Source organism: Oryctolagus cuniculus, chromosome 7 (genome assembly GCF_964237555.1).
Source record: "Oryctolagus cuniculus chromosome 7, mOryCun1.1, whole genome shotgun sequence".
NCBI classification, from domain to species: Eukaryota; Metazoa; Chordata; class Mammalia; order Lagomorpha; family Leporidae; genus Oryctolagus; species Oryctolagus cuniculus.
The window spans coordinates 4,250,248-4,274,668 of record NC_091438.1 but is presented as its reverse complement, the minus strand read 5'-3'; the positions used below and the strand labels follow the sequence as shown (position 1 = coordinate 4,274,668).

Below are 24,421 nucleotides of genomic sequence, written 5' to 3'. Positions count from 1 at the left end.
GGGTTTGCTGCTGGTTTTTCCCTGGTTGGCTGCCGTCCCTCCACCTCCGTGGAGGGGCGGGCCCCCCTGCCACTTTCCCCACTTCCGCGGGGGAGCGGCACACCGCCGGCCGGCTCTCTCGGGGGCTGCTCAGATGTTCCTCAGGTGTTCCTGGTGCGTGTTGTCTCTCTCCTCCTTTATAGTCCTCTTCCACCAATCCCAACTCTGCTACCCACACACCGAGTACGCTGCTCTCCTCCAATCAGGAGCAGCTCCTGCAGTTTATTGGTGGAACTGGAGGCAGCTGCGTAGAAGCTGTTTCCTCCTCTCCCAGCGCCATATTGTGGGAGAGCAGATGCATAGAATAAGTCTTAATTCCAGTAGCTTAGTCTAGTCCGAGTTGCTCCCCACAGTTATCTCTAAAATCATGTCTAATTTCTTATAGAAGTTTATGGTGGAAGTCTTAACTGTTGTTAAAGACTGGGCTGTCATTGTACTTAGTAAGTTTAAGGGGAAGATAAAATTTATTTTTAACTCTCTTTGGTAAAATACATAGAAGAAAAATAAATATAATTATTCCCACAGATTCAATTGTTTAGAATACTTCTATAGGAGAACTCCGTAATCTTTAGGCTGCAATTCCTAATTTGAAAGGGGGCTAAAAGGACTAATTTCAATGTCTTGTGTGGTTTGAAAACAAAATGAATTTCTTTTAGCTATCTGGTCTAACCAGGAATAAGCTCAGTCATTCAGACTGAAGTGAAATGAGAACTCGTTTGAATTTATTCTAGAATTTTATGTGGCACATTCTCCTAACCACCATTAGGCAAGATTCTTGTCCTTTCAGACATACCCTGAGGACAGTGCTTCAGAGTTAGCTGGGGGGCTTGACAGAGCACAGATTACTGAGTCCACTCCCAGAGTTCTGATTCTCTTATTTGTGCTCAGCCAAGAATTTTCAGTTCTAAAAAATTCCCCAGGGATACTGATACTACTGAGAATCGCTGTATTGGGTTAAGAGTTGTTTCTTTGTTTTTTATTTTTTAAGACTTTATTTGAAAACCAGAATGACAGGAAAGGGGGAGAGAGAGAGAGAGAGAGAGAGAGAGAGAGAGAGAGAGAGAGAGAGAGAGAAAGAGAGAGAAAGAGATCTTCCGTTCAGTAGCTTGCTCCCAAAATGGCTTTGAGCCAGGCCAGAGCCAGGAACCAAGAACTCCCTCTGGGTCTATCAAAGGGTGGCAGGGTTCTGCTGCTTCCGCAGGCACATGAGCAGGGAGCTGGATTGGAATTGCTGCAGTTAGGGCCTGAGCCATTGCTCCGATCTGGGACGCGAGTGTCACAGGCAGCAGCTTAACCTGCTGTATGACAACACATTCAGTTCAGAGTTTCAAAAAGGAAGACATGTATTTCTAATAGGAACTGTTTATCATTTTAATTCTTTGGGGAAAAAGCAATTATTTTTAAACTAGATTTTAATCTTTAGAGCAGTTTTAGGTTCACAGCAGAATTGAGAGAAAGGTACAGAGATTTTCCTTGTACCCCTCAATCCCCACACACGCATAGCCTCCCCTATTAAAAGCATCGTACACTGGTGTGGTAGATTTGTTAAAATTGGCGAACCTGCTTTGATACATCGTTATCACCCCACACCCCTGGTTGTTATTAGGGCCTACTTTTTGTTTATGTATGTTCTTTTGGGTTTGGATAATGTTTGGGTTTGTGTATGTTCTTTTGGGTTTGGTATGACATATATATTCCCTTATAGTGTCATATTTATTTTTCATACTTTATGAATCAAACAGGGTTAAGAACCATTAATTATATGGAGTTTTCTAAACTGATACCTTGTCTTAAGTTGTTTTAGTGTGCTGTAAAAAGATTTCATGTGTACCACCTTAGTTCTTCCTTCTGCTCTTGGGACACTTGGGTGGAGCTGAGTTGGGAAACCATCTAGTAAACCAGTTATCTCAGTCAGAAGGGTCAATCACGTGTGTAATGTATTTCCCTTGCTTCTTAACATTGATAGGTAATCACCATAATTTAGAGACCAGAACAAATAAGATATCATAGTTTCTTTCAAAAAATGTTCTATTTTAGTCACTTTTAGTAAAGGAATTTGATAGCAAAAATTTGAGCTTGTGCTCTTTAATGTATGAAATCCTGATACTGACTTGCAAAGCTGGGTTCTTAAAAGGAAACACCTTTCCTCCATTGGAAAATCACCTTTGCTTGACACAGAAAAAAGCCACTGGGCTGCCAGTAAATAGGACACACATTCTGGGGATTGAGGTGGAAGTTTTGGACCTTACAAAATTTGAAAAATGTTCTTAAGTTTAACTTCTGTATTCTTATGAGCGGTCTTCAAAATGTGTGTCGAAAACAGGTATTATGAAAAATCTGTAGATAGATTTCAAAACCTTTTGCACCAAAGTAAGTTCCATGAAATTTTTGAAATTTCATCATATAGACTTAATTAGAATAAAATAAAGTGTCTGCCCATTCTATCACTGGTATGAATTTAGTAGGACTGCCTTGTACCAATTAGGTTTAGTGACTGTACCTGTGAAGTAAACTTAAAGAAAATATGAGAAAGTCATTCAAATTTATTTGATGTTGAAAGTTGTACATGCCCCTAAGGGGTGTCTCAAAAGAAGAAAATAACCCCAAAGATTGCTCGTCCTCTCCTTCATAGTGCTTGCTTGTGTGGATTCTTTCTTGGTGCCATCTCCAGTGATAAAGTTGTTGCCACCTTCCTGGAACAGGAAGTGGTGGGGAGGGAAGACATCTTTACAAGAGGCATTTGCATTCTGCTTTCAAGACAGATGGGGAGGGCTGATATCTCCTTTTGTATTTGCTGTTTCTCAGTTGCCTTCAGCTCAAAATAAGCCTTAGGACCGAGTAGCATATTTCAGGGTGACATATTTTGATCTTTCACAGCTACTGCTCAGAAATGACTGTGATGTCAGTATTTGTAAAACTTAATCTTGCGATGAGTGTTTTGTAGTATAAATCTTTGATAAACAGAGCTTCAGTTCTCCATAATTCGCCCTAGGTTAAGTAAGTTGCATATACTGATATTGCCTTCATCAGGCATTTTGAGATGTTTAAGACTTCTTAAGTAAGATATTACTCTTAAGAACAGTTGTCCACATGTACGATTTCAGCTTTTTCTCCTTTATCTGAATGAATTTCTTTATCTAATATATCATATATGCTGACACTTGTACAGAATTTAACCTCTGACAGTCCCAATTGACTGAAACATAGTATGAAAAATTAGAATAGCTGTATTATCAAACACATGGCACTAAATTAATCACTAAAGTTCTTGGGTTAGTTTCTAGCGTTATTACTTTAGACCTCTTGATTTATTTTATATACAACTTCTGTAATCTTAGTTTCTGGTTTGTATCTCTTTAATTTCTAAAGGGGAAAGAGGTTGTGGTGGAGAGACTGAATGACAGCAGCCAAGAAGTGATAGCTACTACCTTGATTGAAGGGAAGAAATGATAAAATCATAAATAGGAACTCTAAGTGAAGCAGTATGTTATCCATTTAATATGAGATCAGTATGGTATATGAGATCAGTATGGTATATCTTAAGAGATCCTGTGATCATTGGGTTGTAATAAAGCACATAGGAACTACGAATGGCAAAGCTGTGTTCATTGATGGCATATCACTGTGCTCATCGTATATTCATACAAGGCTAATAAAGAATATATTTTATATTTGACAAATTACACTCGGGTTAAAATTTGTTTCCAAAATTGACTTAATAATGTTTTTGAGCATTTATTGTGTCTTCAGATGTGTCTAGAAAGTGCTGTTTTGGGGCTGACATGGTGCACTGAGTTAAGCTACTGCTTGCAATGTTGGCATCCCATATGGACTGGTTTAAGTTCTGGCTGCTCCACTTGTAATCCTGTTTCCTGCTAATTGTGCCTAAGAAGGCAGTGGAAGGTTGCCCAGGTATTTGGGTCCCTGACTCCCATGTTGGAGTCCAGGATGGAGTTCCTGGCTTCAGGCTGGCCCAGACCAACTGTCAAAGCCATCTGGGGAGTGAACTAACTGATGGAAGATGTCTCTTCATCTCTCTGTCATGCTGCCTTTAAATAAATAAATAAATCTTCAAGAAAAAGAAAATGCTGTTGTAATGTGGTTAGCCCTTAGAAGTAACTTTAAAAATTTCCCCAGTTGTATAAATGAATATGAAAAATACTCGTATTTTTGATAATTATTTTTAAATTGTTGGGAACTGTGATTTTTGTAGTGGTTTTACTTACAGAAAAGTAACATTTTAGGTGAGAAAAGTAGTGACTTTTGTCCACTACAGGAAACAATAACTGTGGCCCATCATTTATTTTTGAATGGCTCATAAGCTAGTAGTTTTTACATTTTCAGTTGTTTGAAAAATAGTAACATATAGCTATAATAATATATGCCATATTTAATGAAAATTATATAAAAGTCAGATTTCACTGTATTGAAATAAAGTTTTATTGGAACACAATTGTGCTAATTTCTGTGGCTGCTTTTGCATTTTGGCAGCAGAGTTTGGTAGTTGGAGAAGAGAAGTGCAAAGTTTCTCTGGCCCTGTTGCAGACAAAGTTTGCTGACTCTTAGATTTTTGTAGGCTCTAAAGAAGTTCTACTACGTTCTTGATTATTCCATCGTGTTTTTGACAGAAAGTGTCTCCTGTCAGGTTTTCTGATCTACTTGTAACTATTTTATGTGCTTCAGCATTCCTTGCTTACAAGCGCTAGCCTATCACTTGGCCTCTCATTTAGTAGCCGCTTTATCCTTGGCTTATTGACAGCTATAGATTTTACTTATATGATAACAAATTCTGGTTTCACCTGCAGAAAGCTGCCTGTTTGGGTCCTTTAGACATTACTTATCAGAAGAGCTGAAAAATGCCCTGAAATATAAGTGTTCTCTGGCTAGACAGTTTAGCTGTATCCTGCTAAAACAGCTGAAACAGCCACTTTTCTGTCCCCCAGTGGTTTTTGTTGAGTTCACATTCTCTTTACTCCTCTTCCCTTCTTTTCTCCCGTGTTAGTAGGTGGTGTTGATAGCATCTAAACTTATAAAACTGCTTTGATTTGTGCCCAAGAGATTTACTTGTGGTTATATTATGATATTTCAGAAATACAGAATCACAAGTTGAATAGTTTTATAAATCACTTAATATCATTTTATTGACAAACAGTTACGTATTATAAAGTACAAAATTTGGGGGCCAATGCAATGGTATAGCCAAGTAAGGTTGCCTCCTGCAGTGCGGGCGTCCCATATGGGTACCGGTTCAAGTCCTGGCTGCTCTACTTCTGATCTAGCTCTCTATCTGGCCTAGGAAAGTAATAGAAGATGGCCCAACTCCTTGGGCCCCTTCACCCACATGGGAGATGTGGAGGAGGCTCCTGGCTCTTGGCTTCAGATCAGCCCACCTCTGGCCATTGTGGCCAACTGGGGAGTGAAATAGCTTCTGCCTCTCTATAACCTTGCCTTTCAAATAAATATATCTTTTAAAAAAGTACAAAATTTGAATTTTAATAATTGTATAAACTATAATCAAAGAATATTTCTAAAAATTTTATTTCCTGCCACTTTGCAGTAATTCCACATCCCCTCTCCAAATACCTATACCAGGCAACTAGTTATCTTCTTTCTGTCACTACAGAATAGGTTAGCCATTTTGAAATTTCTATAATTGGAACCATACAGTAAATACTATTTTATGTGTAGTTTATTTAACTCAGCTTTGAGTTCATTGTTGTAGAATGCAAAACTAGTATATTTATGTACTTAGTCCATCGTTTGAATATTCTGCAATTCATTTATCTGCTCACATGTTGATGGACATTCGAATTGTTTACACTCTTTGACTTTTATATAAACTTAGGAATGTTCACATGCGAGTCATTTTGTATATTTGTGTTTATATTTATTTCTTGTATATAAATACCTGGAATTGGAAGTGATGAGTTTTATGATTAGGGTGTATTTAACATATTAAGAAGCTGCCCAAATGTTTTCCAAAGTGGTTGCCTTTTAGCGTCCCCATCAGCCGTGTAAGAAAATTAGGTTGCCTCAAATCCTCAATAATTCTTGCCACTGTCATCCTTTTAATATCAGAAAGTGTATACTATAGTAGATATGTTACTGATATTTCCTTATCATTTTTCTGTTTTTCCCTTGTCCCTTTAATATATTTACTTGCCATTTGTGTACATTTTGTAAAGTGTCTATTTTTGCCAGTTATTAAATCAGCTCTTACTGTTATTTAATCATGAGAATTCTTTGTATGTTTTAGATACAGATTTTTTTCAGATATATGTATTGCTAATATTTTCTTCTAGCCTTTTGTAAATTTTCTTAATGGTGTCTTTCAGAGAAAACAGGTATTTAGTTTGGATAAGTTTCTGTTTATCAGTTTTTTAAAATTTCCTGTCTTGTAGAATGTTTGCCGTCCACAAAGTTGTCAGGATTTTTCTGCAGTGCTTTCTCTCATGATTGTAATAGTTGTATGTATATATTTTTAATTATCTTATAATTCCTTCACACAGACCTAAAACAAAGTCCTGTGAGGAAAGCAAAACCACAGAAATATTCTATGAGGTGTTTCCAATGACGAGCGTCTGTGGGAAAAGCCCTGTTGGCATAGACCTAGGCAATAGTTGTGTATTTTACATATAGATTTATAAGCCATTTCAAGTTAATTTTTATTTAGAGTGTGAGGAAAATAAAGGCTGAAGTTCAATTTTTTCTTTCCCATATGAGAATCTACTTGTTCCAAGCATCAATCTTTTGGAAGATAACCTTTTCCTATTTGCATCTTTGTTTAAAATGAAGTGAGTCCACTTCCTAACTCTATGCCCTCATTGTATTGAATGATCTGTTGACAGGAAATTTCATTGTGTGTGGTTTTTGTTTTGTTTTTTTTTTGTTTGTTTGTTTGTTTGTTTTTAAGATATATTTATTTAGTTGAAAGGCAGAATGAGAATCTTCCATCTGCTGATTCACTCCTTAAATGGCTACAAGGGCTGGAGCTGGGCTGATCCAAAGTCAGGAACCAGGAGCTTCCACCCACCCTCCTACATAGGCGCAGTGGCCCAAGCACTTGTGCCTTCTGCCACTGCTTTCTCATGCATGTTAGCAGGAAGCTGGATCAGAAATGGAGCATCCAGGATTCAAACTGGAACCAAGATGGAATGCTGGTATTTGCAAGTGGTGGCTTTACCCACTACACCATAGTGCAAGCTCCAGCAATTTCTTCTTTATTTGAACATCACAGACTGTACTTACACAAACTCAGAAAGCTCTGATGTTACTAGGTGATAGCTATCTTAAGGGACCATCATTGTATGTGTGGCTTATTATTGCCTGAAACATTGTTATGTGGCACCATGACTCTGTATGTCTGCTTTAAGGTCAGTACCATACTGTTTTGATCACCATAGTTTTATAACAAACCTTGACATCAGGAAATATATGTCCTTCATTATTTGTTATTCTTATTAAAGTTAAGTTGACTATTCTAAGTCCTTTGCATTTGTAAATTATGGAACTCTTTAACTTAGTACAGTGGTTTGAAGGGAGAGTGTCACATTTTTTCATATGTTTTTCTTAAGTGTTTTTGATCACTTGTTCTTAAAAGAATTTGAGATATGTTTCTGATTGTTAAATTTGTCTTGTTAATGTGATTCTGTGGGCACAATTTTAAATATTCATGATAAGATTTTTCTCTAGACTGAATTCTTGCTTCAGATTAGTCATTAGTAGTATGGAACAGTTTCTTTATGTCATAGTTTTATTGTTTTATGATAAAGCATCACAGTGGTAGCATTAATGATTTATTATGATCCCATTGGCTGCCTTGTAAATGTAAATCTAGTTTCAGAACTAGAGCTGAAAAATCAGATGTATTTTCTACTTCCGTTTCAAACTTAAAGACTTCAAACTTTTGCTTGTATATTGATCTCTATAAAATGCCACTATTACCTTTCAAAGAAAAGAAAATGTCATAATCATTTTGGGAAAAATAATTTTGTTTTTCAGTTTGTTTTTTTTCTCTAGAAGATGTTTTTATTAATCTTTCGCTTCAGACATTAATTTTGGTTTGCTAAAATACACTAATAAATACCATCCATCACAGCATACCATTGTGCACGTTCTAAGACAATATAATGGGTGGGGTTGGAAGAGAGGAGTGTGAGAGCAAAAATAATGTTGTCCCTTGCTTGGAGACAAGACTCAGTAGGGACGTTTAATCCTTTCTTTCTTTCTGTAGTATCTCACTAAGTAAGTATGTGTCAATAGAACAAAATACTACAGTTCCCATTCTGAGAAAAACACAGAAAACAAAAGAAAGCAATCATATGTTCAAAGATTCTCCTTACTAAAAATGTAGTTGAACCAGTATATATTACAAAATGAGAGATATACAAGAAAACATATGTGATTGTTAAATGTAAATAAACTAAGCTTCCTATCAAAGGGGAAATATTTTCACAGGTCACATGTAAAGCACAAGTCTGTGATGTATATAAGAATTCTTAAAATTTGAAATTGTGGAACCTGAAAATAAGATTTAATTCAGGCGAGAAGGCTTTAAATCAGTTTTTCTCCTTCCCTCCTGTTTCAAACATACAAACACACATACAACACTTAATAATCAAAGTTCAGTCTGTGGTAAAGTTACAGTACTTATAAATATCTTTATGCATTAAAAAAATTCTTGTGTTAGCTGTAAGACAAAATAAATGCATTAATTGTATAAGACTTTAAATCAGAACACATCTTGATATGACAGGTTTACTGACCCAAAATAAATAAAACTATTTAAGTCCTAAATAACAAAATTTACAAGCTAGAACGCATACACAGACATTAATAAAAATGTACCTCCTTTTAAACTAAATCTAGATCATATACCAAACCTCAAGTTATAGACAAAAAGTAGGGAAAGCATTCTCTGATCACAGTGCAATAAGATCTGACATTTGTAACAAACTTAGAAAACAGTAAAATCCTGCCACATGATAATTTGAAAGCTATTTTGGCAGTTCTAGGAACAAAATGGAAATCAAGCACTGTGATACAGCTTTTAGATGTATAAGAACCAATGGGACTTAACTAAAAATGCTAAGAATAAAATTCCTAGTTTTAAATAGTTACTGATGAAGAACAGTATGAAAATAAGTTAAGTACCCATCCAAGAAGTTAAAGAAAAAAATAATCCCAATTAAAGTCAAAGGAGTTTCGTAAGATAAATGGAAAAATAAGAAAGCATTATGAAAATAGGCTATTAATCCATGAGCTTTTTAAAACAAACAAAAAAGGCAAATTATTAAACTAATAAAAGTAGGAGACATTACAACTGCTTAAAAAAGAAATGAAATGGAGAAAATAACTGTAGGTGCATAAAACAAAAAATAGCAAGAAACTACTTTGTTCAAGTCTTTTATAAGTAATTTAGGGAACTTAGATGAAAAATTGTTTTCTAGGAAATAAATTATATGATCTGAACAAGCTCTAGAAGACACCAGAAGCCTACACAGGCCAATTAATTATTGTAGCAAAAATAGAATAAAGTTTTCAAACAAATAAACCTAGGAATAAACCTAGCTGGACTGGAAATCCAAAAAAATGACATCTAAAATATTGCTGAAGAAATAAAATTTAAGCAAATGGAAACACATGCATATAATTAGGTTGAAAGACTATAAACATGAAAATTTCAATTTCCCTCTAATTAATGTATGAATTGAACATAATTGCAGTGAAAATACCAAAGTGGGTACATTTTAGGTTTTGTTTTTTTTTTCTTTTTTGAAATTAACTTGGTTCTAAATTTAAAATACAGTTTGCCTGTGAGAACACTGAAGAAAAGAGTTAATGAAAAAGTACTAGATTCTACAAGATGATATATTATGATATAAGAGTCAGTGATTAAAACTGATATAAACATGTGGTACATGGTTGAAATTGTACACAAACAATTTCTACACTCATCCTAAATTTTAGTAGGAATTTATATGCTAAAAATATATTTTTCATGGGAAGGTGGGATTTAATTTCTAATTAAATGATTTTAAGTAAATTCCAGATGGATTGGATATTTAATTTTTTAAAAAGGCTGGCAAAGTATTAAAATACAAAATATAAGTTTTAAGATTCTATGGAGAAAGAATAAAACAAATATAATGTAGACATGTATAAGGTTGAGACTGAAGTAGGAAATAGTCTTAGCAAGAAGCCTACTTTTGAGTTAAGACCTAAAGGAAGTGAGGAGGAATTATGTCATGAATATATTTGGGGAGAAAAGCACCGGAGGGCTAAGTGAGAGTAGTTTTGAAATTTTTTTTAGGTTTACTGAGAAGGCCAGGGTAATTAGAGCAAAGAGAGGGGGCTAGTCAAATATACTGTTTATAATCACATTGCCTTTTTATAAGGTAAAATAAGAAGTCATTAAAGGGTTTGGACCATGTATTGATGATCTATCTGACTTTTGTGAAAAATAGACTGCAGAAATGTAGAAAGTCACATATAGGAGCAGAGATACCAGCAAGGAGCTTCATAATTCAATCGAGAAAAACAGTGGTTTTAATGGGGGTGGGGGGGCAGTGAATTATTGCCATAGAGAGATCCCTCACCCACTGCACCACTGATGGCCATCTGGCCCCTACACCAGTCTACTGTCCCCTTGGTCTCAGATTTCCAGTCTCTAGAGCTGTAGGAAATAAATTTCTGTTATTACAAGCTATCCAGTTTATGGCACGTACCAAGAAGCCAATGAGAAGTGCTTATATTCTGAATATTTTAAGAGATTGAGCTGAAAGATTTACTGTTAGGTTACTATAAATTAGTAAGAGGAATGTAGTTAACTATGGAGATCAAGAAGATGTGTGACAGGATATTCAGAAGCTCAGTTTAGAACACATTCTGATGCCTATAAGATTTAGATTATAATTGGGGCTGTCGGGCATGAGGCTGTTGAGTAGAAAAGTGGTGGTGTGAGAGACAACCACTTGACAGTGTCAATACGTACATTTAAAGTCAGGAAGCTAGGGACAATCATTGTGGTGCAGAGGCTTGGGCTGCCACCTGTGATATTGGCATCTCATGTGAGCAACAGTTCCAGTCCCAACTGCTCCATTTCCGATCCAGCTTCCTGCTAATGTGCCTGGGAAAGCAGCAGAAGGTGGCCCAAGGGCTTGGACCAACCCTGCCACCCACATGGGAGACCTGGATGGAGTTCCAGGCTCGTGGCTTCAGCCTGGCACACCCCCAACTGTTGGGTTTGTTTGAAGAGTGAACCAATGGAAGTAAGCTCGCTCACTCGCTTGCTCTCTCCCTCCCTCCCTCTCTTCCTCTTTCTCTGTAACTGCCTTTCAAATAATAAAACATCAGTCTTAAAAAATAAATAAATAAAACCATGAATCTGGATGTGGTAACCAGAAAAGTTCATATAAATTTAGAGATGAGCCATAGCTATTGATTGCCTGAATGTGACAATGAGGTTGAGGAAGAATTACCAAAATCTATGATGGAGTTGATAGGTTGCAGAAAGGTTACTCCATTGAGAGAAATGGGTGTGATCATCTATGATAACTGTTGTTGGTGTTCAAGGAGGGTAGGCATTCAGAGTTGGCTGTTATTGGAGGAGGTCATTGTTGACTTTGATATAGCATTTTTAGTGATGGATGTAAAAGCTTGATTCTAGGGGCCATCTTTGTGGCCTGGTAAGTTACGTTGCTGCCTTTGATGTCGACATCCCACACTGGCATGCTAGTCCAAATCCTGGCTGCTCTGCTTCCATTCCAGCTCCCTTCCTATGTGCCTGGGAAGGGAGCAGAAGATGGCTCAAGTAGTTGAGCCTCTGACACCCACATGGGAGACCTTGATGGAGTTTCAAGCTGCTGGCTTCATCCTGGACCATTCACAGCTGTTACAGCCATTTAGGAGTAAACCAGCAAATGGAAGACCTTTTCTCTCTGTCTCTGTCTCTCTCTCACTCTGCCTTTGAATAAATAAAATAGCCTTTAAAAAAATAGCTTGATTCTAGTAGGTTAAAGGAATGGGAAAAGAGGAACAGTAGTCAGTGAGTATAGACTCTCTCTCTCTCTCTTTTTTTTTTTTTTTTTTTTTTTTTTTGCAAAGTTCTGCTATTAGTAAGAGGGAGCCTTAGAAAGTTAAGCCTCTGCCTACTGTGCTAACATTTCATATGGGTGCTGATTTGAGACCTGGCTGCTCCCCTTCTGATCCAGCTCCCTGCTGATGTGCCTGGGAAAGCAGCAGAGGATGGCCCAGGTGCTTGGGCCCCTATACCCACGTGGGAGACCTGGAAGAAGCTCCTGGCCCCTGGTTCCTGGCTTCAGATTTGCCCAGTCCCAGCCATTGTGGCCATTTGGGGCATGAACCAGCGGATGGAAGATCTCACTGTGTGCCTCCATCTCTGTCTCTCTCTTTCTGTATATCTCTGCATTTCAAATAAAATAAATCTTTAAAAAATAAAAAAAGTAAGAGGGTGGTAACTAAGGTGGAAATAGAATTGTAAGAGTTATTCTGTTTTCTTTGGCTCTTCAAAACCAAGGAAAATGCATTGAAAGTCTTACGGGAGGCCGGTGCCATGGCTTACTAGGCTAATCCTCCGCCCGCGGCGCCGGCACCCCGGGTTCTAGTCCCGGTTTGGGCGCCAGTCCTGTCCCGGTTGCTCCTCTTCCAGTCCATCTCTCTGCTGTGGCCTGGGAGTGCAGTGGAGGATGGCTCAGGTCTTTGGGCCCTGCACCCACATGGGAGACTAGGAGGAAGCACCTGGCTTTTGGCTTTGGATCGGCACAGTGCGCCGGCCGCAACGCGCCAGCCATAGCGGCCACTTGGGGAATGAACCAACGGAAAAAGGAAGACCTTTATCTCTGTCTCTCTCTCTCTCTCTCAAACTCTGCCTGTCAAAAAAGAAAAGAAAAGTCAGTCAGTCTTATGGGAATGATCCCAAGATAATTGGGAAAATTTATATGAAAAAGAGGAGAATTTAGGAGGTAATGCTTAAATAAGCAAATAAGAGTGGAATCTAGTGTACATTGGTCAGATTTAGGAACATGGATCATTCATGCAGAATGGCAAGAGAGGTGGTAGAATATATCTAAATATATTGGTGTAAATGCTCTCAGGTGGAAGCTATGGTGAAGGGAGCTTTAGGAAATTATCTTCTTGCTCTTTGTGTATTTTCAGTAAACTGAAGAGCAGAGTAATTGCTGAGAGATTATGAAGAGGGAAGCATGGGAAATTTAGAAGAATGAAAAAATGATGTAACTGCATTCAATGTGAATAGGGAAGTAAATGGACAAGTTTTATTTCCCATGAAGCTGGGTAGTATTGCCTGCCCATTTAAGGATCATGAATTTAAAATGAGAGTGAAACATTTTTTTTTTCTAGACACGACAAACTGTTCCATTTCCTGTGTAGAGTGGGTATAGACATACAAGGAAAGTTAGAGTTCTGCCAAAAAAAAGGTGACATACAAAAAATAAGATAATGAAAACAGTGAAAGAGTGCAGAGCTATGTATGAAGAAGTTATAATTATTGGCCATATAATTTATGTTGGATAAAGAAGAAATTGAGTTCATAATAAGGTGATGACCAGTGGCCATAGCATCAGTGAATTTTTAAGTCATCATGGAAAAGAGCGAAAGGATGGTAGAAAGTGTTCTGTCATAAGGCAAAATTGAGATCATGGAGGTGATGAAGTTGTCACCATTGAAATTGTCTAGGGTATGTTCATAGTTATATGGAATGGAAATGGGAAGAATAAAAGATCTTTGGACAAGAGGAAGTCACAAAGCTGATTAAACCAAGATATTTTAATAATCATCTTAATCATTATTGAAGAAATTAAGAATAAGGACAGGATTAAGTTTGGCGAGAGTGACAATGAGCTAAAATTTAAAATTCCCAAGAACTCATGGGTTGGTAGAAAGAGTTACAGGGACACATACTGGACAGTTTATATTACAGAAAATTTGAACTGGTAGGTTTTACATGGAAAAATGCCTGGGAGAACCCCTGTATAGCAAGGACACTGACTTCATTGTGGGACAGGTTTGAGTATGAAATGTGTATGGGCTTTAGGGTAGAGCTGCATTTCAGTTAAACAAGCAAAGGAAACATTTAGGGAAGAAATTGAGATTATTGGTGGCAATATTTAGAAGGAAAGCTAATCTTTTAATATTAAATTTCACATAATTTTTTACCTAGTATTTTGTATTCTGGGCATATTTAATGATATTCTTACATGTATGAGAAATGACACACAGAGAAGAATGTTTTTAAGATCAAATGAGTAGAAATTAAATGTCCTTCTGTAGTGTACTACTTAAATATAATTTATAATGCATCCAAATGATGGAATTCCGTTTAACTATCATGCCGTGATATGAAGTGTTTGTCAAGATACTATTAGGCATCTAAAATGCCAAGATGCAAATAGGTGTGTATGATGTCATCCCATGTATTTACTTAAAAAAGGAATTTGAATATGTGTATGGATACTCTACTATTATGTACAAACTGAAATTGGTGTTTTTTTTTGCCTTGGGGCAAAATTGGGGTTTATAAGATTGGGAAGGAGACTTGCCCTTTCCTGATACTTTGAATTGTTGCCTACATAACTTTTTAAAAAATAAAAGACATTCAAGCTGGGTTGCAAATGATCTTCAGTCATGGTTGGAGGTTGGATTTTATGTAGTAGTAAATGAAAATTAGAACAGAGATGAGTTTTTGGAAATTTGTTCTAGATCGATGTCTTTGTTTTTAAAAAGATTTATTTGAAAGAGTTACAGAGAGAGGTAGAGAGAGAGGTCTTCCATCCACTGGTTCACTCCCCAATTGGCCACAATGGCTGGAGCTGCACGGATCTGAAGGCAGGAGCCAGGAGCTTCTTCCAGGTCTCCCATGTGGGTGCAGGGACCCAAGGACTTGGGCCATCTTCCACTGCTTTCCCAGGCCATAGCAGAGTACTAGATCGGAAGAGGAGCAGCCGGGACTAGAACCGGCACCCATATGGGATGCCGGCACTTCAAGCCAGGGCTTTATTTAACCCACTGCACCAGAGCGCCAGCACCCTCTAGATCAGTCTTTAAAATGAGTTAGATAAAAGGGAAGTTGGAGTAGAAGACTTGACAAGGAGGCTAATTATTGTAGCACAGGTTATTATTAATGGGTGCCCAATACATATTTCTGTGGAGTTCTCAGACATTATGTAATTTTCCATAACATCTTGGGTTTTCATCAGTTAGATAAGTATCTGGCAGGTGATGGGCATTTTGAGTATTTGATGGTTGCCAACACTCATGCATCCTCCTTTTGTTCCGTTTGGCCCCAGTAATCTTTGACTCCTAAATTTCAATATCATAGTTTCTTATCCTTTGACATCTGCTTATATTGTGTATAGTTTTTCCAATTGGTTACAAACCATGTGAGACTATTGCTTTTTTTATCCTTTTATGTTTAACTTTTTGCACAGATTGAATTATATGTTATTGTTGCATGTAATGTCTATTTTTGTTTTATTGAGGGGGCTGTGTGCATATTCTATTTGTTCTCATTAAAATGGCAATTTTGAATAATGATTGAGAGCATAGTCTCTAGATGGCTTGAATTTGAATTAATTAATGTAATTTATTTAAAGTGCTTAAAACAGTGCCTGACACACAGTGTGATATTTATTGTGGGAGTTTTAGCTATTTTAATAATTGGTTTGAGAGAAATTCATTAATTCTTTTTTAAAAAAAAAAGATTTATTTATTTATTTGAAAGTCAACATCACAGAGAGGGAGAGACAGAGAGAGAGCGTCCATCTGCTGGTGCAATACCCAAATCACTGTTAACAGCCAGGGTTGAGCTGGGCCAAAGCCAGGAGCCAGGAGCTTCATCCGGGTCTCCCGGTGGGTGCAGGGCGCAAACACTTGGGCCATCCTCAGCTGCTCTCTCTGGCATATTAGCAGTGTGCTGGATCGGAAGTGAAGCAACCAGGACTCAAAAAGTCGCCCATATGGGATGCTGGAGCTGTAGATGTCAGCTTAGCCTGCTACACCACAGCTCTGGCCCCAAGTAACATGAATTCTTTATTTATTTTCCCTGTATTTGTATTCTTTACAGAAATGCTCATTTCCTTTCATGAAAATGGGCAGTTTATGCCTGTATTTTGTTTCTTTGAAATTATTCTTGTCTATTTTTTGAGGCACACTGTCATAGTAAGAATGAAACCTTTTGAAAGTGCTCTTACTGTGTTTTCTTTTGATAATTGGGTTCTAGTGTTCATGGATATTAATCCACCTTGTTTGTTAATATCTGTTTCATAATTGCAGAAAGATATGACAGACTGTGGGAATACTGACAAAATTCACTTCTTGGACATATTGACAGCTTTGCATTGCCTGTGCCACGTTATACTGGATGTGTTCATTAATCAGCTGTCCTATGTGGTCTGCTGCCTAGCTGCTTAATCACTTGACTGATGGCCCTTTTGACAGAGAATATAGCAAGTTTCCTACAGCTGAATTGCATTTTCCAGTTGTTGAAATAAATCACTTTCTTTAACAGTTGGAACATTTGAGAGTAAAAGAGAAATGTAATTTATTTTGATGCTTAAAGTACTTTTTCAGTAATAGTCTATTTTCCAAAGGAAATATACTTGTATATCTGAAATTAAACGTAAGTCCTTTTATTTGGTTTAGCCTGTCTAGGTCCCGCTTAATTTTCGTGTGGTTTTTGTTTGCATTATCTGACTGCATAATCAGTGTGGCTATAATATGCATAGATAATATGCATAGATAATATGCTGTGGAATGTGAGGCCGTCCACTTTGGCTTAGCTCTGGAAAGCTCTCTGCACCTTTATTCCATGATCTGTTTCTGGAGTCTCATGTACTTATGCTTGGGAAGGGATACAATTAAAGCTGTCAAAAATAAGGAGCAAATGGGATTGCAGTATTTGGAAATACTTAAATCTTGAGTCTTAGTGATATGGAAGTGCTTGTATTTAATAAAGAAAAAACAGGGCAGCTAGTTGTCTTTTTTTCCCTTTTACTTAAAACTTACTAGAAATAATTATTTTTCATAGTTTCTATTTTCTATGAAAATTTTATTTTACAACTGTAAATTACCTGGATACTACAAAATATTAAACATACATGCTGAGCAGGTCCTTGATATCCCAAACTGTTAAAAATAAAACTTAATGAGAATGTAAGAAAATAATAACAAATGAAATCAAAATAAAGCAAATTTTCAGTATGAGAGGTGAGTGAGCTAATGTAGCTAAATAATAACCTGTGTCGAAAAAAAGGAGAGTGCTGTCTTAAATAACAAGGAAAAAACAGAAGAAATAATGGACTTACTTGAGTTGTCATTTCAATTCCTTTGTCAGATAGTATTTTTATTTATGTGTCAATTTCTGCTTGCAGTGTCTCTGCACTATTACTTTAATAATTTAGTGTTTAAGCTTTTTTGTATTAAAAATACTTTGATAATGACATATTTTTACAGGCATAGTTTTACTTGTGCAGCAATCAGAATGTGTGAATTTGTTAGCTATGGATGTTTACAGATGGAGAAAAGCTTTTAGGAATAATATAATTTTTGTTCTCATATGAAGTCTCAGCCATACCCAATCCTCTTTTTAGACAAGATTTCTATTCTGTTAACTCTGTTCTTTGCCAGATACACTAATATTTATCTTTTTGCCAAATACAGAATTTATCTTTTAATGACAGAGCTTTAGGTATAAATTGATGAATAGTTACCATCAATATAATCAAGCTGCTTTAGAATCCACAGTACAAAACTAGTAGCTGAGGCAGCATTTTAATTAAGATTATTATACAAATAAATCTATTGCATTGCTATTCAGTCATATTTTATTGGAGGGAACATTTGCTGAATTGCGGATACTTAGTGACACTTACCTGAATGAAAATTTTTCAAAAATTAAATTATAGAAGAATTTAAAGCTATGATGAGACATTTCAGTGCATTTTTAAGAAAAATATTCTAATCGGCACTCATTTTTCTTAGCCAGCAACATCAGCTTAGCAAGCTTCTTACTAAGTTGTTAACTCATCCCTGTTTTGTGAAAGGATATCACAGACAATACATAAGAAAAGTATGTCATGTAGATGTTTATGTGCATAATGAATGCCTGACCCTCCTCTATGCAGAACACTGCCTAGTCGCTTTGAGGAGAAGAAACACATATGCAGATATAAAAGACATATTCAGTAGAGTTGTATTAGAGTTTAAACTTTTAGCCTTCAAAATTGGAGATTTACATAAGAGCTTTTAATTGTGATATAGGAAAATAATTATTAGCATCAGCTCTGAAGCCAGACTACCTGATTTTTTTAACACCATCTCAGCAACTACAAGATGTTTAACTTTGGGGATATTGCTTTTCTGCTGCTCCTCTGTTTTCTCTTCTGTAACTTGTGCATACTGATAATACCTGCTTCTGGTTGTCCTAAGAATTAAATGATATAAAATGTTTAGTAGTTAGTGAGTAGTCAGTGAATGTTAATTACTTAATCAGTTGTAGATCTGCAAGAACTCATGTATTCTCTGGGCTTGTGGCTGAGTGTCTAGAAAGAACACTTAAATCATATCAGGAAACATTGTACGAGGGGCAGATGTTGTGCAGCCGCCAAGTGCGACACCTGCATCTCATGTTGGAGTTCAAGCTGCTCCGTGCTTCCCACTAATGTGCCTCGGAGGCGGAGGCAGTGGGTGATGGCTCAAGGAGTTGTTTCTGCCACCCACAGGAAAGACACAGGTGGAGTTGCTGGCTCCTGACTGACCTGGCATAGTACTGGCTGCTGAGAGTGTAAGGGGAGTGAGCCGGTGGATGGAAGATCCCTCTCTCACTTGGCCTTTCAAATAAATAATCTTGAAAAACAAAGTGTGTGTGTGTGTGTATATATATATATATATATATAAAATGATTTATTTAACTTTTCCTTTAATTAGTCCAATTAGATTCCTAGCTAGTTTCATAATAATAACTTGGTTGAGGTTCCAAGTTCTATAAAAATCAGTAAGATTTTTGTGCTTTGCTCTGAAGTACCTTAATTTAAAACAAGTCCCAGAGTGGTGGGTTTCCTAAGTAACTCTAAAACAGGGAGATTTTAAGAATTTTACCTTGTTTGTATGTAGTCTAAGAATATATATTGGGTCGTATTTGGGGCATTAGGAATGGATTTGTAAATAAATAGTAATAATTTGTGTGGTTCTATTTTTATATGTATTCTGTCCCTTTTGTCATCACCAAATTATTCCAGTAAATCAACTTGAATACTAATTTATGATTATCATTGAATATTGTGAAATTCTGTCATCTTCACAAAATGATAGGAAGGAAAATAATTGAAATTTGTGAAAAAAATTTTGATTTTCTTTTAACATACTTTTAGTATACGAAGTAATTTACCTCATTAAATCTTTCCTAATGGAGTTGTAATATGGTTACTAAAGTTGAGTTGAAAGTCATGTCAGATGTCTAGGACAAAAGTGTGACTAAAGGGGCCAGCATTTTAGTGTAGCAGGTTAAGCCTCTGCCTGCGATGCAGGCATCCCACGTAGGCACTGGTTTAAGTCTCAACTGCTTCACTTCCAATCCAGCTCCCTGCTGATGCACCTGGAAAATAGAAGATGGCCCAGGTGCTTGAGCCCTTGTACCCATGTGGAGGATCAGGAGAAGCTCCTGGCTCCTGACTTCAGCCTGGCCCAGCCCTGGCTGTTGCAGTCATTTGGGTAGTAAACCAGCAGATGGAAGATATTCTCTCTCTCTCTTTCTCTTTCTCTCTCTCTCTGTAACTCTGCCTTTTAAATAAATAAAAAATAAAATTTTAAAAAGAAAAGTATGTCTAGAAGCACAGTTGTACAGATATTTACAGTGCTCTAGTGCTTATAATTTGATGTCTTGATGATTTAATCTGGAGATGAGACCTAGACAGATTTGAAGTAAATCTCTAATCCTTTTAGACAAACCCACTTTAGAAACAGAAAGTACTCCTCTCTAAAATGGTGTCGTTATAAATCTTACAAGCATAGGTAAATAGTCTTACTAAAAAGGCATATACTTTTTTCCTTTAGTATTGAATTTGACCGGGATTGTGACTATTTTGCAATTGCTGGGGTTACAAAGAAAATTAAAGTCTATGAATATGGCACAGTCATCCAGGATGCAGTGGACATTCATTACCCTGAGAATGAAATGACCTGCAATTCCAAAATCAGGTATTTACATCCTTTTCTTGGCATGATGACAGTGTGTATGTGACAGTTGCTGTGTGTATAATTGATGTGGCATTGCTCTGCCTTACCGGGAAACTCTACCTGACTGAATGTGAATTACTGACTTAAAACAGGTATCTTTCTTATAGGTATTGATTTTGATTGCTTTTCTCCTGTAGGGGTCAGCATTGGTTTTCAAGTTGCCTAATGAAAGTTTTCTTTCACTTAGTCAAATAAAAGTCAATATTGGATGTGTCTGTTAGTGGAGTATTGAATAAAGAATTTTTGTAGCTTACGAATAATGTCTGGAAATCAGCCATTTTTTCTGTAGTGTGAATGTATCTCTGAATATTATGGTTGTTTCTAGTGCTAAAGAATTCCTTTCACAGGGATATTCTGTTTTTCATTGAAGGAAACTTTCATGTCGTAGTGATTGTGATTTAAGAAGAGTACTTTTCAATCCTGAAAGACTGCTAAAGGAGGTGAATCCTGCTTATTATACACTTGCTAAAATCTCAGGAATTCTAGAACCTCCTTTTGTGGGTTTTTTGTTTGTTTAGATTTATTTATTTATTTGAAAGTTAGAGCTGAAGAGACAGAGAGCGATCTTCCATCCACTGGTTCACCCTCTAGATGGCCGCAATGGCCAGGGCTGGACCAGGCTGAAGCCAGGAGCCAGGAGCTTCATTTGGGTCTCCCATGTGGGTGCAGGGACCCAAGCACTTGGGCCATCTTCTGCTGCCTTCCTAGACCATTAGCTGGGAGCTAGATCAGAAGTGCAGCATCTGGGAACCAAACAGCACCCATATGATATGCCAGCATTGCAGGTGGCCACTTTACCTGCTATACCATGACACCAGCCTCTTTGGTCCTTTTTTTTTTTTTTAAACAAGCATCACTTGCAAATCTCTTGAGCACTGAGAATAAGGAATGATATAAGAAAATCATCCGATATAAGAACTTTGAGGATTTTTCAAAAATCTGTCTTTATCCCTTCCTTATCTTGATGAATGACATATATACAGGAGAGTATCCCTGATCTGAAATGAATGATAGACTGTAAGTGTCTTGGATTTTAGAATGTTTGCATATACGTAATGAAATGTCTTGGGAATAAAACCCAAAGCTGAATACAAAATTCATTGATATGTCAAATACATATAATACACATAGCCTAAAAGTAATTTTCTGTAATGTTTTTAGTTTATTTGTGAAACAAAATTTGCATTGGACCATGATACTTGTGACATCATGTTGGTGCTCAAAAAAGTCTGAGATTTTGTAGCATTTTGGATTTTAAACTTTTCAATTAGTGATGTTTAATCTGTAGTGTGTATATACATATGTATGTTTTAATCATCTTAATATAGTAAGTGTTATAGTCCGTATAGTTTAATTGTCATAGCATTCCTATTTGTTTTCTAATTCATTCATAAAAGTACTGGACTCTGATAATTTGTGAGCCTGCCCATTTATCAGAGGCACATATCATCAAGAATCTGTTACAGGCCAGCACCGCGGCTCAATAGGCTAATCCTCTGCCTGCAGCGCCGGCACACCGGGTTCTAGTCCCGGTCGGGGCACCACATTCTGTCCCGGTTGCCCCTCTTCCTGTCCAGCTCTCTGCTGTGGCCCGGGAGTGCAGTGGAGGATGGCCCAAGTGCTTGGGTCCTGCACCCGCAAGGAAGACCAGGAGAAGCACCTGGCTCCTGCCTTCAGATCAGCGCGGTGCGCCAGCCGCGGCAGCCATTGGAGGGTGAACCAACAGCAAAAGGAAGACCTTTCTCTCTCTCTCTCTCTCTCTCTCTCTCACTGTCCACTCTGCCTGTCAAAAAATAAAATAAAATAAAAGAAGAATCTGTTACAGTTTATGTCCCATATGGAGAGACTATAGCATGAATATGAAATAATTATTTTTTTTATGTATCAGGAATTCTTTGTGCTTTGTCCTTAGCAGATCTACGAGATAGGTACCATTATTGTCCCATCTTATGCACAAGGAAGCTAAAGCACAGAAAGGTAAATAACAGACCTAAGTTAGATAGCAGTATATGCAGGAGCCAGATTCAGACTCAGGCTCAGGCAGCTTGGTTCTAGAATCTGTGCTCTTTAACAGTTTCACACAGCGTATTTATCAAATGGAGGTCATAGTAGTTTTATCTGCTTTACACGATTATTCTCGTTTAAAAAATCCCCATAGTGCACTCAACACAGTAGTTGACTCATAGCGAGCACTCTCAGTCAATGTTACTGTAATGGAGTATGGGTAAGAGTTTAAATGTGCTACCTACCTGTTTTTGCATATGTGTGCATGTATTTCTTTTTTTTATTTTATTTAAGTTATGCAAGTGTCATGTATTTCATATATAGGGATTTAGGAACATGGTGACACTTCCCCCACCCTCCCTCCCACCCACACTCCAACCCTTCCTCCTCCTCCTCCCTATCACATTCCCACTCTTAAGTTTTACAAAGATCAATTTTCAGATTTCTTAATGATCAGATAGTTAACTTTAAGCAAAAGAGTTCAACACATAATTTGTATTTCTTTATGGTGCCTTGGGGTAAATGATGGAAGCTATTCAAAGCTGAAAGCTGTGACTTGGGACTGAAAAGATCAATACACCATTTATGAAAGTGTACTGAATTAGCCAGAGCTACAGAAATAGCTGATCTAAATTAGAATTCAGATCTGCCCAAATCCAAAATTTAGTTCTTGTAACTTCTACCAGAAAGTCTAGTAAGTTTGTTTTACAGTACAAATAAACTCACCACTCTCTGAAATTTAGCATAGATACAACTAGTAGAAAGCAAAGGCTTTTTTATTCACATGCTTAGAAGTCATCTACATTGACTGGTTGCTATTGGCTTCTTCCTTGACAGACATTCACTTTAATACTGTATGCTGATTCATATATGTGTCTCAGTAATATCAAGCATTTTTAGATGTTATAGACTTATGGAGCACTTGAGCATAGTGGAAACCATGAATGTTAAAAGTTTGATTCTGTTAGATGCCTTTAATTGGAATTTTGGTCATAAATTATATTCGTCAATACCCTTTTTATGTAAATGCAGAAGCCCAGTTACACTAGTTTATTAGGCTCAACTAGATCTAGGGGCTTCACCATGGTCTCTTACTCTGTATGCTCTGAGCCCCCTGGGCCTTTGTCATCATTACTGATGGACATGCATTTTTCATGTGTCAAAGTTGGCCAATGAAAGCTCTGTGTTTGTGTTTATCTTACAGCTAGTAATCAGTCAACGGATAGTTTCAGTTTTTAAAATCTGGGAGTTACTAGTATGTTTCTTTCTGGATGTGCTGTGGGCAAAGTAATGATTATGAACTCATGTACACCATTTTTAAAAAGAGTGCTTATCTTTCTAAGTGATTACAATTCTTCATATTCCACTGTTACATAGTTGATATAAAATACCTTTTACCTTTCTTTTTAGCTGTATCAGTTGGAGTAGTTACCATAAGAATCTGTTAGCTAGCAGTGATTATGAAGGCACTGTTATCCTATGGGATGGATTTACAGGACAGAGGTCAAAAGTCTATCAGGTAAATAAGAATACCAGTCTTAATATATTTATTTTTCTTAACAGTTGTCAAGCTTCTTATTCATTATAATTACAGATTTGAAGTCACTGGTCAGTGTGTTTTGTGTCTGTATGATACCTGGGTAATACTAAATGCTTTCCTGAAGCATTTCTTCAGACTTCCGTGTTTTTAGCATGCATGGAATGAATTTCTGAAAGCAGTGTTTCATGACCACTCAGTATCTTTATTTACTTTTCATTTGTTTTCATGGGCTATTATATTTCACTCCCTCCATAGAAATTAGCTGGTACCAAAAAAATTTTTTTTGTTCCACTTATTTTAACTCTTAATTCCTTCTGAGTGTACATTGTCTTCCTTCTGTGTCCAGGAACATGAGAAGCGATGTTGGAGTGTTGACTTCAATTTGATGGATCCTAAACTCTTGGCTTCAGGTTCTGATGATGCAAAAGGTACTGTTTGAAATATCTATTCAAGTCCTGCTTGCTTTTTAATTTGATTTTTCATTTTAATTTTCTTGCATTGTAGGAGTTATCTATGTATTTTAGATATTAATGACTTTTTGTGGTATATGATTTGCAAATATTGTCT

At 36.8% G+C, this 24,421-nt stretch overlaps 1 protein-coding gene and 1 non-coding gene across 7 annotated transcripts in view; one reads left to right on the top strand and one right to left on the bottom strand.

Annotated features, from left to right (window-relative positions):
- Positions 1-24,421, top strand: part of COP1 (COP1 E3 ubiquitin ligase) — a 209,089-nt gene that overhangs the window by 114,866 nt on the left and 69,802 nt on the right. For all 6 annotated transcript variants that reach the window (XR_011390253.1, XM_051856981.2, XM_051856979.2 and 3 more), the window contains 3 exons: positions 20,128-20,271; positions 23,725-23,833; positions 24,201-24,282. Coding sequence is in view for 5 of the 6 variants with exons in the window: in XM_051856981.2 (XP_051712941.1) it covers positions 20,128-20,271; positions 23,725-23,833; positions 24,201-24,282 (335 nt within the window). In the remaining variant the exon portion in view is untranslated. The remainder of the gene's footprint in view (positions 1-20,127; positions 20,272-23,724; positions 23,834-24,200; positions 24,283-24,421) is intronic.
- LOC127493854 (small nucleolar RNA SNORA18) lies at positions 6,523-6,654 on the bottom strand. The gene has a single exon (XR_007924392.1). It is a non-coding gene; the product is annotated as a small nucleolar RNA SNORA18 (small nucleolar RNA).